Source organism: Peromyscus californicus, unplaced genomic scaffold, assembly GCF_007827085.1.
Source record: "Peromyscus californicus insignis strain IS unplaced genomic scaffold, ASM782708v3 Scaffold_7__1_contigs__length_154581171, whole genome shotgun sequence".
Lineage (NCBI taxonomy): Eukaryota > Metazoa > Chordata > Mammalia > Rodentia > Cricetidae > Peromyscus > Peromyscus californicus.
The window spans coordinates 57,717,528-57,736,644 of NW_026294595.1; the positions used below are offsets into that span (position 1 = coordinate 57,717,528).

Here is a 19,117-nt window from a genome sequence, read left to right on the forward strand (position 1 = left end):
AATTTCAGTTGACTTTAAAGGCCTCAAGGTTTACTAAGAAGCACACATGTAGGTTAAATTTTTAGCAAGCAGCTTTGGTTTGTTTTTCAAGACGGTGTGTAGCCCTGGCTATCCTGGAACTCTCTCTGGTTGGCCCTGGCAAAAACCTGGTTGGCCTTGAACTCAGAGATCTGCCTGCCTCTGCCTCCCGGGTGCTGGTATTAAAGGCATGTGCCACTACGGCCTGGCTTTTAGTGACTTTCCTGGTGAGCATAAAGGGCCTGTAGAGAGGCATGAGTGAGACATATATGACAACAGCGGAGTAGATATGGTTTTGCAGTCTGCTTAGAAACCTGACTTGTGATGAAATCACGCCGTCCTCCAAGATGTCTGCCCAGTTTGTTAGCGAAGATGTTGCAGCTAACCAACTGAAAAATGGCACAGATGTTGTTCATGGGTGTTGTCACATTAAAAATGTTCACAGAAATGACAAGTCTCATGCAGACAAACAAGACCAAACATTACCATAGATGACTAAAATGGAAGGTAGCAAAAACACTTGCTTAATCTGAGAGATGGCCTCCTTTTGTCTATAAATGCAATTGTGTATGAATTAAATCTATTATATGTGAAAGTCCTCCACTGAAAACCATTACGTTTTCCAGTCAATGCACCTAAATGAAACAGCTGCAGGTTTTCATTCATATCAAAATATTTCCTCACTGGCTGGTGATGTAGCTTGGTGGTAGAAAACTTATATAGCCTTCCTAGGGCCTGGTTCCATCTTCAGGACCATAAAAAAAGTAAATAAATAAACAGTAGAATTTCTGTCACTTAAAATAGCTTCAACTATGCCCTGGAAACACTGATGGCATGTTAGGGATTACAGATGCTAGACCTTCCAAGTCTCCTGCAACCAAGGCCTGCCCTTTCCCCAAGGTTGCTGTGGAAGCCCTGACAAAAACAGAACAGGATGAGTGCATTCAGCCTGGGAACCCAAAGCCACGACAGATTCCCTGAGAAGTTGGAGGCCAGCATCCCTAGCACAGCACTTCACCACTACTTAGTGACACAAAATTCATCTTAAAAGGATAACAACAGCATCTAGGAAGAGATGCCTCTACGCCAGCATCAGAGAATACAGTACAAGGTACCTGAAAGCAGTCACAGGTAGATCCAAGCCTGGGCTGTCCACCTATAGGCAAATGTGGGACTCTGCTTCTAGAATTGGGGGAAATTTTGGTGTTTAGGGTTCATTGGAAGGCATGGATGCTTTTTCGCTTCTAAAAGAAAGAAATCGGATAAGTTATTAATTACCAACATAGGAAGTATCCACTCAGGAATGAATTTCATCCTTGCATGGATCTTCTTACAGAAGGAAACACAGAATCATTTGCTTCATACATGTTTTATTTTCAGCACACCATAGCTTAGAAATCTGGATCTACTACTATGACATGTGTAAACTGCAGGGAATGAGGCTTTCAAGTGACTGGTCCATGCTCTAAAGAGCCCTGCTGCAGGAAGGAAGAATCAACATCAAGGGTTTCCCATGGTCTACAGGGGTCTTACTGCAGCTTGAATAATAAAGGCATTTTGTTGTTGTTGTTTAAAAGTCAGAAAAATCCCTCTCCTGACAACCATGCTTCCTTTTATTAGATATTTTGACTGAGCATTGAACAGTATAAATGCAAATGAAACCGTCTAGGCCAACGAGCAGACCTACAATCTAGTCCAACTTGGGTGTGTGATGGTTCAGACCCACCCCCGCACAAATACAGACGTACACACACCAAAAAACAAAATCACAAGCCCAAAGCAAAAAATAATAATGAAAACAAATTTGCACATTTCACTGTCCTGGGAACTACAATACTTTATAGAGTTGCATACCTCTTTAAAATCACACCCTGGTGCACATGCATGCTACTTGAATAATTTCTTTTTCTGGTCAATACAGCAAGCCACATTTATTATGAATGGAAGTGGGGGGGGGCATCTCATAGTGGGTTTTATTTATAAGGAAGCAGAGCTATAGTGACGTCTAGCTGTAAGTCTTTCTCTAATGCCCATTAATATCTTTGTGAATAAATCAAATACATTATCAGGACAGCACTGCTGTAAATGGCTCAAGGGCTCCTGGTTCCAGCATGCTCCTTAGTCGGGCAAAATATTCTTTTCGTGGCCCCTACCACTATTTATTTTGCTTCCTGCCAGTCTTGAAAATTATTCATGCTGTGTGGCATTTCCTCATGAATGCTTCCTGGTGCAGCATTGCTCTGCATGTGCAGTATTTAATTCCAGACTGCCATTCTACCTTTAATAAACATTTAGGACTTTCATAGCATGAGGAAAATGCCCAAAAGGCATACAAAAACAAGGCTGGAAGTACACCAGCAGGGTTTGTTTTACAGCAGTATCTAGTTTTCGAGATATTGCCAGAAATTTCTCTTTACATCCAATATTGCATTCTCAATCTGGGTACAGAAGACAAAGTTAATACCTGAGGACTCTGGTACAGAGACCTTAGTATCAACGTGTTGAATGTATTGCGACTGTTGTGAAAGAGCAGTTTCCCCGTGGTTAGTAAAATAGAATGCATGACATAGTTGAGGATCTAGCCCAGGCCATTAAGAAGTGGGAGCAGAGGACGCAGAAGTAACTTCAGTTGCCACACAGTATCTGTAGTAAACAATAGGTCATGAGTGCAATCGTGCAGTTTGCCTTTGCTAGTCCAGCAATGCAAGTCTTAGTAGGGAGTCCATGGGTGTGGCCTTTTGCGTTTCAGGACTCAGCTTCGCGCTGGCCGGGGATTAGAGTTCCTGCCAGACTTCTGACTCTGAGTGGCATCGCTAGCATCCGTTTTACCCAGTCCAAGATGGCGGAGTTTTATATCCCAGCGCTGTGAAATGTAAAAGAGAAAACAGTCACATGGACACAGCACACGGGGCTTCATTTCTATGACGTTAGCAGCTAAGGGAGATTGTAAAGTCTGATCTCTAGAGTGGTTTACTACTTTTCCAAAAGTATAAAAATCTCTATCCCAGGATAACAATGAAACTGATACTGCATCAACTCAACGCTCTGATTTCAAAAAACACAACAGAGACCATCTCATCTATAAGACATCCAGTAAGGCCATCATACCAAAAGTTAAGACTAAAATTTCCATGTCTGTAAATGATGCAAATGTCAGCAGTCTCTGTACTTTCCAAATTTATATTCAAGTGGAAGATTTATGCTGATAAATTTTGAAAGGGGAGCTATATTTCATCCTCTTAAGACCAAATCAACGTAACATTTTAAAAGCTAATTAAGTGGTTGGGGAGATGGTACAAGTGTAAAAACCTACTGTTTGGTACCCAACGTCTGAGGGAAAAGCCAAGTGGAGTGGTGCAAGTGTATCATCTCAGTGCTGAGGGAGCAGCGAGGGGGGGGGGGGGGCAGAGACAGGTGGGGCCCTGGAGCTTCATGGTCAGTGTGTCTAGCTTAATCAGGGAAAGACCTTGTGTCAAAAAGTAAGGTAGAGGGCAGCTGAGGAAGACACCTCACAGTGACCTCCAGCCAACGTGTGCATGTACACAAACATGTACACACAGATAGCAAAAACATGCAGTGTCGCTAGAATGATTTTCTAATATTCACCAATTACAGCAAAACCACAAGATCCTGCCTCTGCCTCAAGTTTTACAACACACGTGTTGTAGGATTTTTGTTTGTTTGTGGTTGTTGCTGTCTGCATTGTTTTTAATAAGAAAAGTCACATTTACTTGTATTTCATATGAACAATGTCAGTAGTGTTTACTTATGATATAAGGAGTTGAACGGAGGCTACATTTTGAAAGTACGGGAAGCGCTGAGAACATCTGTACTTGACAAGCTTCAGGGAACATAGAAATCATCAGACGGTCCTGCTGAGAACAGGTTCTTGGTTAGTAGCTCTGAAATGGGGTCCATGATGTCCATATCAGGAGCTCTGAAATGGGGTCCATGATGTCCATATCAGGAGCTCTGAAATGGGGTTCATAATGTCCACACCAGAAGCTCTGAAATGGGGCCCATGATGTCTACATCAGGAGCTCTCCAGTGACCCTTGGGCTGTGGGTTCCGTGACCTTACTTTAAGTAGCAGGAAGTTAATGCTAGATGACCCAAATTCTGATTCTAAATCATGACTTAGCATGCAAAGTTTTTTAACTTAATTGATGGTGTTTTTATCATTTCTATATGGAGATTAATAACATTAACAATAGGATTATTCTGAAGATTGAATTATGAACAAAGCGAATGGCATAGTAAGTCGGTTATTACTATTTTTCTATTAAGTTAGATCTTTGTCTTGGCTGACTTTATTCCACAATATAATTGCTTTCATATTTAAAAAATAATCTGATCCTTAACTCTCTCCAAGGTAATTCAAATATCTTGATTTGGACTACTTGCTGTTGTGGAACTCAGCAAACAATCATGTATGTAGGAGGATGGTAAAAGATCTTTTTAAATGGCCTTCTTCTCAAAGAAAAATCAGCTGTAAAGAGCAACTTTGATTGGATTACAAAAAAATAATGTCCTTCATAAAAGTCTTTTTTACATTCCCGAGTTAACTGGAAACCTATAATAAGGATCTTAATAATTCTAGCTAGAAGAGTTTTTCCTACCCAAAACTTCTGGCTCAGAGCATAAACATGAATTAGAAATTGGCCCACTGGGTCTGAAGGGACGGCTCAGTGGTTAAGAACACTTGCTGATCTTGCAGAGGACCAAAGGTTCCCAGCACCCAAGAGACAGCTCACAAACATCTATAACTCCAATTCCAGGGGATCCCACACCCTCTTCTGGCCTTCTTGGGCACCAGGAACTCAGGCATAGACATACACACAAACACTCAGACATATGAAATAAAAATTTAAAAACCTTTTAAAAAGGAAAAACAATGAAAAAGAGTGTGGTGCAATGATACACTACTATAATACAAATGCCAATGCAGGCGAACTACAGAGAGTTCGAGGCCAGCCTGCATGCTATATTGCGAGTACCAGTCCAGCTTTTGCTATATCACAGGTACCAATACAGACTGTGCTAAATTGAAAGCATCAGTCCAACTAGGGCTATAGAGCACGACACCGTCTCAAAAAAAAAAAAAAATGATTTAAGTTACTGGTTTATTGTTTTCCATTAGTGTGTTTAAATTCAGTCTGAGAACATCAGTGATCTCATAAAAACTGTGAGTTCCCTGCAGGAAGCAATGGGGAGTAAATCCACCATGCTATAAAACAGGACAAGCCATGCATCCCGTGAAAACATAACCAGCCAGGTTTGAGACACATGCCACAGAGGTGCTGAAGCTCTTCCAACTGGGACAGGAATTCAGGACAAATTCTTGTTCTGCACTAGGAAGCAGAAAACAGACTTGAAAGGATGAAAAGAGACCCCAGTATTCGGAAGAAGAGTCATTTCTCCACTAATAATTAAACCCCAGGTTAATTGATGAGAGATGAAAACAGAGAGCACTCACAATCTGCATTTGAAATGCACCCCACTTCTGACAAAAACACCCAGGACAAAAGGGACTTGGTAGTTGCTATGAGATCATGCCCTCCACAGTTTTGTAGGTCACTTCGATTCACATGTGTCTGCCGTGCTGAGTGCCAGATGTGTAAGATCAACTGCCTAAGGGTTTTTAGCTTACCCTGTAAACGCTTCCCAAGCCTTCTAGCTCTCAGAAAGAGCAGGATGTATCATGTTTGGTGTACATCCCACTCCCCATCTCCACCCCAGCACCCATCCTAGGAGATTCTTTGGCCTCTTATGCATTTCCCCCACTTATTCTATTCTTTAAAGAAGATGTGCTAGTTCAATAATAAGAAACAAAGAATTACTAAGTAATTCATTACTTGATTTTTTGATACATAAATTCTAGGATCTTAATATAAAATATTAAAGCCACATTACAGTTCTCAAGACCTAGTTTGGTCAGATCCCTTCTCCACTGATGACTGTGGCAGCACCTTGTTCATAGGAATTGTCTGTACATTAGAAACTGTGGTATTTTTCCACTCATCATTGATTTTCCCCTTCTTGGAGAAGAGCAATTTGTTTAGAAGCAAGAAAATCCTCTATTTCCTACTCTCCCAGCCAGAGATCGACACAGCACCGGTCCTGATCAAAAGTTCTTCCTGCCTGAAATGAAGTATGATGTTGGCATTAGAACAGTCCTCTGTGGCTTCTATAGAACATGAAAATGGAAGTGATACCCTACCAATGGCAGAATAATAAGCTGGCAGGAGACTGGTGTTCAAAGGTGAGTGTGAAGCCAGCCGGTCGTGGTTGGCTAACTACAGGCAGTCTCACAGGAAAGTAGAGCAACTGTAGTTAGAGCTCTGATACATGTACAGAGAATTCACTCCTTAAATGAATAGACATTAAAGACAATTTCAGTTCTTAGACTATTCAATATATGTGTATATGTCTATGCATGTGTATATGTACATATATCAGGTCTTAATATTCTCATGTAGTTGAGGGCAAGTAATTAATCTATACAAGAGATGGTTTTATATGGACTTAATCAGCAGACAGGATTTTTTTTTCTGGTGCTGGAGACTAAACCTGGAGAGTGCTTGCTAGGTAAGCATTCTACCACAGAGCTAAGTCTCCAGCCCCAGTACTTTACTACTTTGAACATAAAATCTAATCTTTTTTTTTCATAAGCGAGACAGTTATATGGCTTGATCTGCTTAAGAAGTCCCCTGGCAATAGGCTCAGGGTACACGGCTGGTGCATGAGCTGCCTTTTTGGAGCCCACTACCTGCCTTGAGGTGGGGGAAGGGGCTTGGACCTGCCTCAACTGAATGTACCAGGCTCGGCTGACTATTCATGGGAGACCTTACCTTCCTGTAGAAGGGAATGGGGGGATAGGCTGGAGGAGTGGAAGGAGGGAAGAGGGGGATCTGTGATTGGTATGTAAAATGAATAAAAAAGTTCTTAATAAAAAAACCTCTAATCTTACCTTGACTTTCTTCCCAAGGCGGTCCTTCCACTTCTCAGCTATCGAGCCTTCCACCAGGAGTAACCTGCATTTTTAAAATCAAACAACAACTTTTGAAAAACCAAATTATATTACTGAAAAAGTCAAGGAATCAGTGGCACGAAAAGCTAAGTATGTTTATTCTAGAATTAGGGAAGCCAGAGAGTTGAAAAGAGTCTTAACTATTTAGGAGTCATAGACTCCCTTTGGAAATAAATGATGCTATGATCTCTCCTTCCAGAAAAATCCATACCCATAAATTGTGCTTCCATCCTTTTCTATCCAATACATAAAATTAACAGACAGCCACAGTTACCAAGAAAGTAGAGAAGACAAGCACATCACAGCAAGATGTGTAAAGAGAAACGTAATGGCTAGGAAGGAAACACATTACCCTGAATTCTTAGGGGAACTTACCTGGAGCGTTCCTCATCTTCGTAGCCCATGATGATGTATTCCTCATTGACGTGGAGTGGGGGGCAGAGGCAGCCAGAGGTGGTGTGGAGGTTGATGGTGTCCTTTGGGATGCTCACCAGAGATGCTTTTACAATCTCTTTCACCTCCACCACAGCAGTCACATCATGACACTTGGCCTTTACCTCTTTAACTTTGGCCCGGATGACTGGAGAAAAGAAAACCGATCTGATTTATATGATGGCGCAGAGTAGGTACACCATGCCCAAAAAAGCCAGGAGGATTTTTTCTAGTCAGTTCTTCTCAATTTCATATTCGATGATTAGAAAGGAGAAGTTAGGCAGACATTCTTCTTTAGTGAAATGAAACGCAATACCTGCCTTCTCCATGCAGAGTCCCAATCCCCTGCCAATTTGTATAGGTATCTGTGTATGCATACATTGGTGTTTATAAATGCATGTGTGTGTACAAGTGTTTGGTTTTCAAAAGCCCGTTTAGATAATCAGAGTCGATTGAGTAATCTGTTATAATTTCCTTCTAAAGTTTCACCTTGGATGTGTAAATATGCATGTGTGCAGGACTGATTGCTGCCAGGAGGAGTTAACTTACACTAATTTCACCCTATGTAAAGGGCTAGCCTCAGCTCTATACTTGGTTTCTTCATCAGCACTCTGCGCCTGGTCCGTTTTCTCAAGGCAGGATCTCTTCAGGGCTACATCCTGCTTGGTAGTGTTCCCAAATGAGTTCCTGTGTTTTTACTTTCTTCATCTTGGCTCAGTGTTCAGACATCAGCATTTTCCTCCTTCATGGCCGTGTCATGCTTTGTACGTCCCTTAGGTATACTCAACTTTCTTCTTGAGGTCTGTTAGACCCGTCTCCTCCTGCGCTTTTGCGCTAAGCTACCCCTCTATGTCCCTGCTGTGTTACGGAGAACAGTCTATCATGCCAATTACATCAGTCTGCCTCTCACAGTGCAAGTACCTCTCTTTTACAGGACTCAGCTTCACTTGTCAACACAAAGACAAATTGCCCTCCATTGCAAAGTCTAAGGGACTCAAAGTCTAGAAAGTACTTGTCTTTCCTGGGTCTCTCCTTTTGAAGAGCCACATTGTGTAGATCTCTACTTCTGGGCCAGAAGCATTTTTACAGGAAAGTTGTTTTGTTTTAAGAAAGATGTGAAAATCTCAATTAATAAGAAGTCAACAGCAATTGCTCAGGAAGCTTTGACATATTAGACCAGTGTCCACAGAGGAAACACACTATCTCCAAGTGAACCCACTTTGGACAAGCTTTGTAGGTAGGCATGTACAAACTCCTCCTTGCAGACCCTCCCTTGTATTTTAGGTGTTCAGGACTACACAGGATTGATAAAATAAATACCTCCATTAAAAACATACAACCAGCTGGCAATCCATTCCTCCACCAATGTTCGAACTTTATCACAGGAACTTAATGGTCTACCAGTACAGTGATGCACAGGACAGAGATTCAGTTACCAAAATTTGCAAATCCAAGTCTTATTTTTACTTCATGAATAGTTCAGTCTTCAGAGAATTTGTCGCAATGCAAGTATGAGAGTTTGTGCCCCACAAGGTCTTACTGCCCAGCTGGCCCTGCCTGGCTCGATTGGCAAGCGGAGTCCCTTTCTATTCCTGTTTTCTTAGCCCTGTATTTTGACAAGAGATAAAGTTTTCCTTCCAGACGATAAGTTCTGAAGGCCAGCTAGCTAGCAGACATTTGTGTGAGTCCTGACTTAAATGAATGTGCTTCACAGTATCCACCAGCCATTAGCTATCAGTGAGCTGGGCAAATGTTCTCAAGCTAATGATTTATTTACCCAGGGCACCCACTATTTTCATTAGAAATTTTTAGCACATGTACCCACTCCAAAAAAAATACCTCTCTGCAACACCTACTTTATTATTTAAGTAATTTTGATAAATTGTTACTAAATTAGTCAAGAATGTGGCAGAGGTTTTATAGGAATTGCCCATTGTTCCTGCCTGTACTTTGTTTTCTAAATAGATTCGTGCAAATTCATAAAGGAAAAATCAATAAAAAGAAATATTTTCCGTCCATTAGTTTACCTTCTAGCCAAGCATTAGAGTGCCTCTTTTCCCTTAAGAATCTCTAAGTCTGACCCAAAAGCAAATCTTTAAATCTTGGGTGGTCTGGTTAGTATCTGGCTATGAAAAAAAAAAATCCTCCTTTTTTTCCCCCCCCTCCAGTCGTGATTGGAAAGACCTAGGTTGGCTTTGAACTTGCAATGCAGTCGAGGCTGGCCTTGAACTCTTGATCCTCTTGGCTTTATTCCCAAGTGTTGGGATGGACTACAGATGTAAGCAACCATACAAGTCTCCTCCTTTTCATCACTTGTGACCCACAGCCAATCTTATATCATAATACTCATTCAGGTACCTTCTCTAAGATGTCTTTTTAATGATTTTTAATGATTAGTATTTTAACTTTTAATGATAAGAGTACCACCAACTATTGTTGTTAGTATTTAGGCATCTGTACAGGCCTGCCCTTAGGGTCCTGACAGGATATATCGTCACCTTGGCCATTAAGAGCACCTCCTGTGTCCATTCATTATGTTTCCTTATAAAAGGCAGGCCTTGCCTACCTCCTGTCTTTTCCCTTCCTTCTCTCTCATCCCCAGGGACCAGTCTCTGCTCCCTTCTCTGCCCCTTCTCTCCCCTCCCCTCAATAAACCTCCCACATGGCCCTGATGTATGGTGTGACTCCTTCCCGCCATTTCTAAAATACAACAATTGTAGTCACAAGGAAGCTGGATAAATTTAAAAGTAGTATGTTAAGACTCTATCTCTTTAGAATAAATTTTTTGCTGCTAATGTTTTTTGGTGTGTATGTTGTTGTTGCTGCTGCTGCTGCTGTGTGTGTGTGTGTGTGTGTGTGTGTGTGTGTGTGTGTGTGTTTGTTTGTTCGTTTGGAAAAAGACTCTCATGTATCCCAGGCTGGCCTCCAACTTGCTACATAGCAAAGGATGACATTGAACTACATAACCAGTTTTACGTGGGACTGATGATCTAATCCAGGGTTCCACGCATGTCCAGCAAGCACTTCATCAACACTGCTGGGCCCTAGTATGAAATTATGTTTTTATTTTTATCATAACTACATTTAAAAGTTCATGCAGCCTTTATCAATCTTAAAAGGCTAGCTTTCTGAAAACAAAGATCTCTTTTCCCCTGCAGTCACATCCATTTGCATAAGCACAGGGGTCTTCAGATAAGCGGCCCAGCATTTGATACTTACATAAACTAAACCTTCAGCCCTGGGATGTCTGTCCCTCCCTGGGATGTCTATTCCTCACTAACCAAGAGTGACTAACAGTCTGAAGATAAGCTGTCAGCTGGGCCTGGTAGCACATGCCCATAACTCAAGCTCTAGAGAGGTTGAGAATGTAAGTTCAGGGGCAGCTTGGGCTATACAGCAATTTCAAGGCAAGCCTTTGAAGTACAGAGTCCCAATCTAAAAAGAAATAAATTATAAGCAAAAGATAAAAACTGACTCCACTGAAGAAACACTTGGGAAAGAAGTTGCACTCATATTCTCCTACCCCCCAGGAGTTTCTTTTACGCTTTTTAAAAGCTATTACTGTCATGGTCTTTTACATTTCTCTCCTTCCAGGTCCTCAAACTGTAGAAGTTGAAATAAATCTCTAAATGCCCTCTAAAATAAGTCCTGTGAAGACAAAATTCTTATTTTAATAACACAGTTCACTTTGGAAGACTCTGTAATTCATTTTCACTCATTAACTCAGGATCAGAGAGTGGCATGACCTGGTCAGTCCCATTGACAGGCTGAGCATCCCTACTGCCAAATCCAACACAATACTACAAACAGAAAATTCCACACCTGACTTCATGTGACAGGTCACAGTCAAATTTGAAGATGTACCTATAATTACCTTCAAGAAATGTTGTCTATGAAACACAAATTTCATGCTTAAACTTCAGTCCCATTCCAAAGATTATTGCATATCCACAAACATTCCAAAATACAAAATGAAAGTCTGAAATCCTAAATACTTCTGGTCCCAAGTAATTTGGATAAGGGCTATTCAACCTCGACTCAAAAGCAATTATAGTAAAAACCTGTGGAATACAGTAACACGGAGCAGACCTACATCTTACCAGCTGAAGAACTCTAGTGACTGCCTCTTCTAAGCATTGCAGTGATTCTTACTGACATGACAGTGATGTTTTGTGAAGGGTAACAGTATCCAAAAGTACATTATGCATAATGAAAGAAAGGACAGCTTTGGCTCAATAGTCACTCATAAAACCAGGCTAAGAAGAGTGTTCATGAACAGTTGGGAAAATTAAATAGGATAGTACCCGCATGGGAAGCACCCAAAGTAGTCCCTGGTAGAGATAGCATCCTCCCGTTAAGCCCATTTGTAAAGGGGCCTCTTCAGTTAGCCTTTAGCTTATTTAAATGCTATGTTTGGTCAAGCTAAATAGCAAAACATCCCCTTAGATGGGTATCAAGAACTATTAAGTATTGCTTTCCAGTGTCCTTCAATTCGCTCCAGGTGGAGCACAGCCGCCACCCAGGTACCAACCCAGAGACAAGAACTTCTTTGAAACAGATCTCTGGGTACTCAATGCTATGGTTTAAGATTAAAAAAAAATTGTAGACACATCAGGCATTTGACAAGAATGTTGCCACCATGATAACATTTTAATTAGCTGAAGCTGGGGACAACCCTTGCAAGTGTCCTCTGTTTTTAAGCCTTGTGTTTAAACTACCCATTTATGGGCATGCAAGCATGTGCATGTAATATGCACACAGGTTTCCCAACACAGCAGTCTCTGGGTGGACCGCAAAGGTATCCTTACCATAGTTGTAGTTGTTCCGGAAATACGTCTTCTGTGTAGCTCTGACAGGCTTACATTTGCAGCGTTCTGAAAAACAGGTAATGGTAAGTGACTCTTCGGTATTAACTCTCTTTGCTCACCCATGTGCTTTAAGAAAAACCATGTGAACTTGGTGGTGAGAAGTCGATGCAGCATGCATCTACCATTTTCTCCTGGAACCAACTTGCTGCTCCTTCTGTCCACACAGCCTGTTACTCAGTGGCAGGACGTTCTCAAGTTCCCAGTCTCTCCCATCTAATACTAAGGTACCACTGCTCATCATCCTGCTTGAGCTAATCAGGAGCCCAGACTCCCAGACCCAGGCTAAGAGGGAGACTTGGTACTTCTCCGAAGTAGAACGTCAGCACACCATGAGGCAATCTTCTCATATGTGTAGATAGCTAGTGTGGCCCTGTGGAAGACCTCTTGGTGTATGTATGCTTTTTACAGACTGCATGGCATTCCTCCACATATTAGGTCCTGAATGAGAAAGCCACTCAGGATAAACAAAAATTTCAATAAGCCAATAAGTCCCTTCCACAGGTAAAATAGCTGGCATTACATGCAATGGTATTTCTGTGCTCGTTGGAGAGAACACACATCTTTTGAAAGTAAAAATCCCATATATTAAAAATATCTGCTAATAGTCAGCATTGAAATAATATGCATATAAGTAGCATTATACAGACTGAGCAAGTTGTATTCCTATATTTAGAAATATGTGTTCATGTGTGTGATATGTATGTTATATATGTCATATATATGACAGCAATTAAAGAAAAAGAGGCCATGAATTTGAGAAAGAGCAAGGGGGGTATATAAGTGTATGAGAGGGGTTGGAGGGAGAAAAGGGAAGAGGAAAATGATGTAATCATATTCTGATTTCAAAAGGTCAAAACCATTAATAGAAAAATCATAAAAGATACCTGTGAGTAGTGACCTGAACCCACTTTACCTAGTAGAAATGTGTGTCATAAAATCTCTATCTCAAAATTTTTCATCTGTAGATAATTTTACAACTTTGAGAATATATTTTTAAACCTGTTATGGAAAAGCTATACTACCAAGATTACTTAGTTGAGAAACTGGAGTTGGTGATGTAGCTCAGTTATAATGTATATGCTCAGATTGATGAGGCCATGAGGTCTATCCATAGTAACACACACACACACACACACACACACATGCACTCACACACTGTAAGCATGGCGAATAGTCAGTAAAGTCAATATAAAAAGAATATAACAATTTTCTTGGAAGATATTTGATTATGTGTAAAAGTTTCTTCAAGTTAGTACCTCTGAGATAGCTCCACTGAAAATTAAATAATAGGTGCTTCCCATATAGTGGCACAGAGTTCAGGAATCAGAGAAAAGAAGCTAATTTTTTTTTTCAGTTCTGTTTAAAAAGTGTTTTGTGTTAGTATGGGGGCCACTAAAAAGCAGACTCTCATGTTGACCGTTTGCTGTTATATTTATTATTTTATGTGCCTGGGTATTTTGCTTGAGTGTCTGTCTGTCTGTGCACCATGTATGTGCATTGTCTGTGGAGGCATTGGATCTTCTGGAACCGAAGTTACAAATGCTTGTGAGTTGCCATGTAGGTGTGGGGAGTCAAACCCAAGTCCTCTAGGAAAGCAGCCAGTGTTCTCAATGGTGGGCCGTCCTTCCAGCCCCCTTTCTTAACAGTTTTAATTACATATTTACTTATTTAACATGCAGGTATGTGTGTATATGGGGGGGGGCAGGAGAGCATATACATGCCACAGTGCATGAGTGGAAGTCAAAGGAAAACTTGTAGGAATCAGTTGTCTCTCCTCTGTGGGCCCAGGGCATGGAATTCAAGTCATTATGCTCCGCAGCTGGGGCCTTTGCCTGATAAGCCATCTTGCCAGTCCCTTGTACATTCTAATCAAAATTAATTTTTCTTTCCTTGAACATGTAAATGAGCAGTGGCAGTCCCAAGGACCAATATACCTTGCCTGCCAGTGTTCATATTTAGAAATAAGCATCTCTCCTGGGTCAGTCCATCACAGAAGTAATTGTTCCTGCCGTGGTGGTAATGGGAAAGTCTCACGGAGCATCTTCCTCCTTTGTTCTGCAAGGGGATTTCAGCAGACTTCTGTAGGAGCTCAGTCCAGTAAACAATGGATATTTATCAGTGTCTGTGAACACGTTGAAGAGGACCACTCCAGGGATGACAAGATGGCTCAGTGAGCAAAGGAGCTGAGTTCAATGATGGAACCCAGAAAAAAGGTGGAAGGAGAGAACCAATTCACAAAGGTTGTCCTCTGACCTCGCTCACACACATCACATAATGTGCACACGCGTGCATGCATGAACACACACACACACACACACACACACACACACACACACACACACAGACAACAATATGATTTTTGTTTTTGGTTTTTCAAGACAGAGTTTCTCTGTGTAGCCTGGCTAATCTGAAATTCACTCTGTCGACCAGGCTGGCCTGGAACTCACAGAGATCCACCTGCCTCTGCATCCCAAGTGCTGGGATTAAAGGCATGCACTGCCACACCTGGCTAACAATATAATTTTTTAAAAAATATTTATTTACTTACTGTGCGTTGTGGCTTTGCCTGCGTGTGTGTCTGAGTGAGGGTGTCAGATCTTGGAGTTACAGACAGTTGCTAGCTGCCATGTGGGTGCCGGGAATTGAACCTGGATCCTCTGGAAGAGCAGTCAGTGCTCTTAACCACTGAGCCATCTCTCCAGCCCCAGACAATAAAATTTTATAAAGGGAACTACTTCAAAAATGTTCCCATTTCTAAAATATTTGTATTCCCTTTTAAAGAAAATAGAAAGCTACCCAGGTCTTGCCTTGTTAGCTATTTGATTTTGTACTAATGTGTTGTAATCTTATACATTTTTATAAAGGTCTCCTAAAAATGAGAATATTTCTGAAGAAATAAATGCAATAGCTTGAATTTTAAAACTATCCTCACAAAGACATAGCTTTGTTATTTCTCTACCTAGAAATATATATGTGTCAACACAATGCTTTCAAGGACTAAGATTGTAGCTCAGTGCTTCAAAGCTTACCAAGCTGTGACAGATCTGGGGTTTGCTCCTCAGCATTGCAAAAATAAAATAAAATAATGCATGTTGATAAATTAGCTGTACATTTCTAATCTTCAGAAATTTCCTATATTTTAATAAGAAAACGTTTAGTCAAAAAAAGAGTTTAGGCAACTGTCACTAAACTGAATCTAATTTGACATTGTTACCCATAGGACTTTGCCTGAAGCATAAACAATTGTATTACATCAAGCTTCCCAGGCAGAGATTCTTTTTAATTGTATTATGAAGTGATTTAGGAATATTTCAAGAAGGCATTTACATAGTGGTATGTACAATTCCCTCTACACAGACTATTCCCTAAGAGCTAATGAGCTAATCTTGGGACCAGAGGTTGCTCCCCTGCAATGCACTCATTATTCTTACTGGTCACCAAGGGAATATTGTCACACTGTGTAAAAATATGACCCTCTGTCGGCGTTGATGTCCATTGCCCATGTTGCCACAGAGGCCCATGTGAACCAGGTACTGAACCATGTGTTGCACCATGTGTTGAAGTGCAAGGGCCATGCTGAGCTGACCCCACGCCCTCACCTGAGAGCTGAGCCTGCTCCTTCTGCCCCTGAGATAGCAGACCCCTATGGCCCCAGCACAGGAGAGGGGGCCCCGCCCCTCATAGAAGAGCTGCCCCCTACACATACACACAAACACACACACACACACACACACACACACACACACACACACACACACACGCACGCACGCACACTTGGGAAAGCTGACCCCACTCCTCACCACACTTGGTTATGGCCCTCTGGCCTAAGGAGGTGGTCGAAGTGGCCCAGTGAGATAAACTCAGCTACCACCCAGACATACATCCAGGGCTTTGAGTTGGCACTTCCCAACTTCTGCCCCATCTATGACCTGCTGGAGAGTGAAGGGACTGGTCCTGCAGAACCATGGCGGCAGGATCTCCATGACTGGGGCAACAGCAGGATATCTGAGAGGAGTTTCGGTGAGGGTCCAGCATTGATGGTGTACCAGAAACCAGAGGCCTTGAACCTGACCAACAAGTCATTACACAATCAAGGAACATTTGCAAGTAAAGCTGTTTGGACAAAAGAGTAGATTGTATGATACACCACACCTCAGCTCCCAGTGCCACTGAGATCGATGAAGAGGCGATGGAGAGGCAGGAAAGATGGACAAGCAAAGTGGGTTTGTTTGTTTGTTTGTTTTTTGTTGTTGTTCTTTGTGTTTTAATATACTTATTTGTATTTTTAATTTTTTTATTTTTTACCTTATTTTTATCACTTCTTTTTTAGTTTTCCTTTTGGGGGTCACTACAAGGGTGAAGGGAAGATACAGAGAGACTGAGTAATGAGTGGGATTGGGTGCATGATGTGAAATTTCCAAAGAATCAGTTAAAAAAATGACCCTTTTTGCCATAATTCTTAGATCTTGCTATAGATGCAAATATCCACCTAGTTTGATTATCTAGTAGTTCAATATATTAGTAACAGTATAAGTAGAATTTTATATCCACTAAGTACAAATGTAGAATTTCCTTCCACTTACTCCTGATTATTTAATCTAAAAATATACCTCACCTTGATAAACCTAAAGCATTATCTCTCTCCTAAGTGTCTCTCTCTCTCTCTCTCTCTCTCTCTCTCTCTCTCTCTCTCTCTCTCACACACACACACACACACACACACACACACACACACACACACACACTGTCCACAAAGTCTAAGAACTAGGAAAACATAAAAAGCCCTGGAAAGAGAAACTGCATGCATCATCTATTGCAATCTGTGTGTCTGTTGTAACAGTTTATTTTTCTTTCCTACCGACAGTTTGATTTCCCGATGCTTGGACTTCTTATTGAGCCAATAGAATTCCCATTATTACTAGTGTAATTGGTAGTATTCTTCCCCTTCCAGTTTCCTGGTGAGGCAAGGACTTTAAGATTTGGTTCTATGATGGCAAAATGAAATATATTACTCAAATTTTCATAAAAGCATACATTGAGAATAAAATCCTATAAAAGAATTAGAGGCGGCCTTGGTGGTTTATTTTAGGGGAACTTTTAATTAAAGGAGCTGATTTTTTTTTTTAATGGAGTGATGAGAAAAGTCTTTAAATGTGGACTATTTTGATTTTGATTCCCTTCAAAGTCTAGAATTAAACACAATTCCCTGGACTGTGAGCGGGGCATGACTAGAGCTCTGCCTCAGGCTACTCTTGATGTTATCTCACCTTTTCACTCAATTCTTTCGGCCACTCTGCTGGAGATATTGTTTACTATGCTAATATAAAGAAGAGTTTATCACCCTCCTACAAATGAGGGAAGCTAACACGCCCATCACCCCCAGAACCAAACCTGCAGGGACATAGCTCAGTTGCAAAGCTAGCATGTGTAAGGCCTTGGATTGCATTCCCAGCCCTGAGATGCCCCAAGTTACTGCACAGAATTTGAGCTAATTCACAGCCTACTGTCTCTACAGTGAGACTTCTGATAAGCATAAGCCACTGGGGCAATGATCACACCCTTCTATACCTAGGTTTGATCATGATACAGCCTCATTTATTAGAAACCCATAGAATATTATTTTTATATAGGTTTAAAAGATCGAGACCTGATTACAATTATAAAATTTGTTATCGACTGGGTTCTTGCTGTTTAATACAATCTTGTCTGAGACCAAGCTTAAGTGTAATACAACTTTCCAACTAGTTCTGACCTTTATTTGAACTCATTTTGATCTCACTCACAGCTGTAAGACTATAATTAACTTCACCGGATGTCAACAGCCCATAGTCCGATTTTGACTTTGGAAGATGGAGTAGATACTTTTCTAAGAAAATATCTCCAGTCTATACTTAGGACATATGGACAAAAGGTAAGGGGAAAGGGAGAAAGTACAATTCTATGTATTACATTCCCATTGCTCTCTCATGAATGACCATTCTGATGAGATCAGAGGACATTTTAACTTGTGCCAAAAGTGCATATCCTTGCATCTGACCCAAGATCCATTTGTCCCCTTCCTTCCACTCTAAGACACTCAGGAGAAGGCCATGGCAAACTTTTAAAGATTCACAAAATAAGTTCATACAATGTGAATATCTATACCCTCAACTCTGACCTTGACATCTTTTCAACTGCCTAATAGCAGTTCGTAATAGTGTTCGTAAGTCTGTCCTTAAGTAGTTTTAGACATCAGTGAATATATTCCACACCACGCCTGTGTCTTCGTGCTGCAGAAAAGATAGTGTCCTCTCTTTCATAACCCTGGGACAGCCAAGCTTCTCTAAATATCAGGTGGGAAAGGAAAAGAGAACACTTGTTGAAGCCTTCCAGTTAGCAGTGTACTCATTTATTCGCTGTACTAATATTTACTTGCCATGTGCCACATTCTAGGCTCCGTCCCAGGACTGTGGGACAGCTGATGGACAACATGGCCAGAGCAAAGGGTACAAACGAATGACACACGCCCAACGCCGTGTGTGCTATGAAAAAGAAGCATATTGTGTATGTGCAATGAATGCATAACTTGATGGTCTAAACCACTCCGGCTTTCATAGTCCTCTGCAGAAGTGCTCTTCAAATATAAATCTGGAAAGGTGAGTTATGGTCGCCCAGTCAAGAACTACTTCCTGCTAACTTGATTTAAAAAAAAAAAAAAAAAAAAAAAAAAACAGAGAAGAAAAAGCACACAAAGGAGGCTGCGGAGGAGCATCCAGAGACGTGGGAGGAAA

At 41.1% G+C, this 19,117-nt stretch overlaps 1 protein-coding gene across 1 annotated transcript in view; it reads right to left on the bottom strand.

The window, feature by feature from the left end:
• Positions 1-1,371: 1,371 nt before the first annotated feature.
• Frzb (frizzled related protein) overlaps positions 1,372-19,117 on the bottom strand; it is a 34,201-nt gene continuing 16,455 nt past the window's right edge. The window contains exons 3-6 of the mRNA XM_052724965.1: positions 12,288-12,353; positions 7,423-7,627; positions 6,988-7,051; positions 1,372-2,881 (exon numbers count right to left, since the gene is read on the bottom strand). Coding sequence (XP_052580925.1) covers positions 2,771-2,881; positions 6,988-7,051; positions 7,423-7,627; positions 12,288-12,353 — 446 coding nt within the window. The 3' untranslated portion in view covers positions 1,372-2,770. The remainder of the gene's footprint in view (positions 2,882-6,987; positions 7,052-7,422; positions 7,628-12,287; positions 12,354-19,117) is intronic.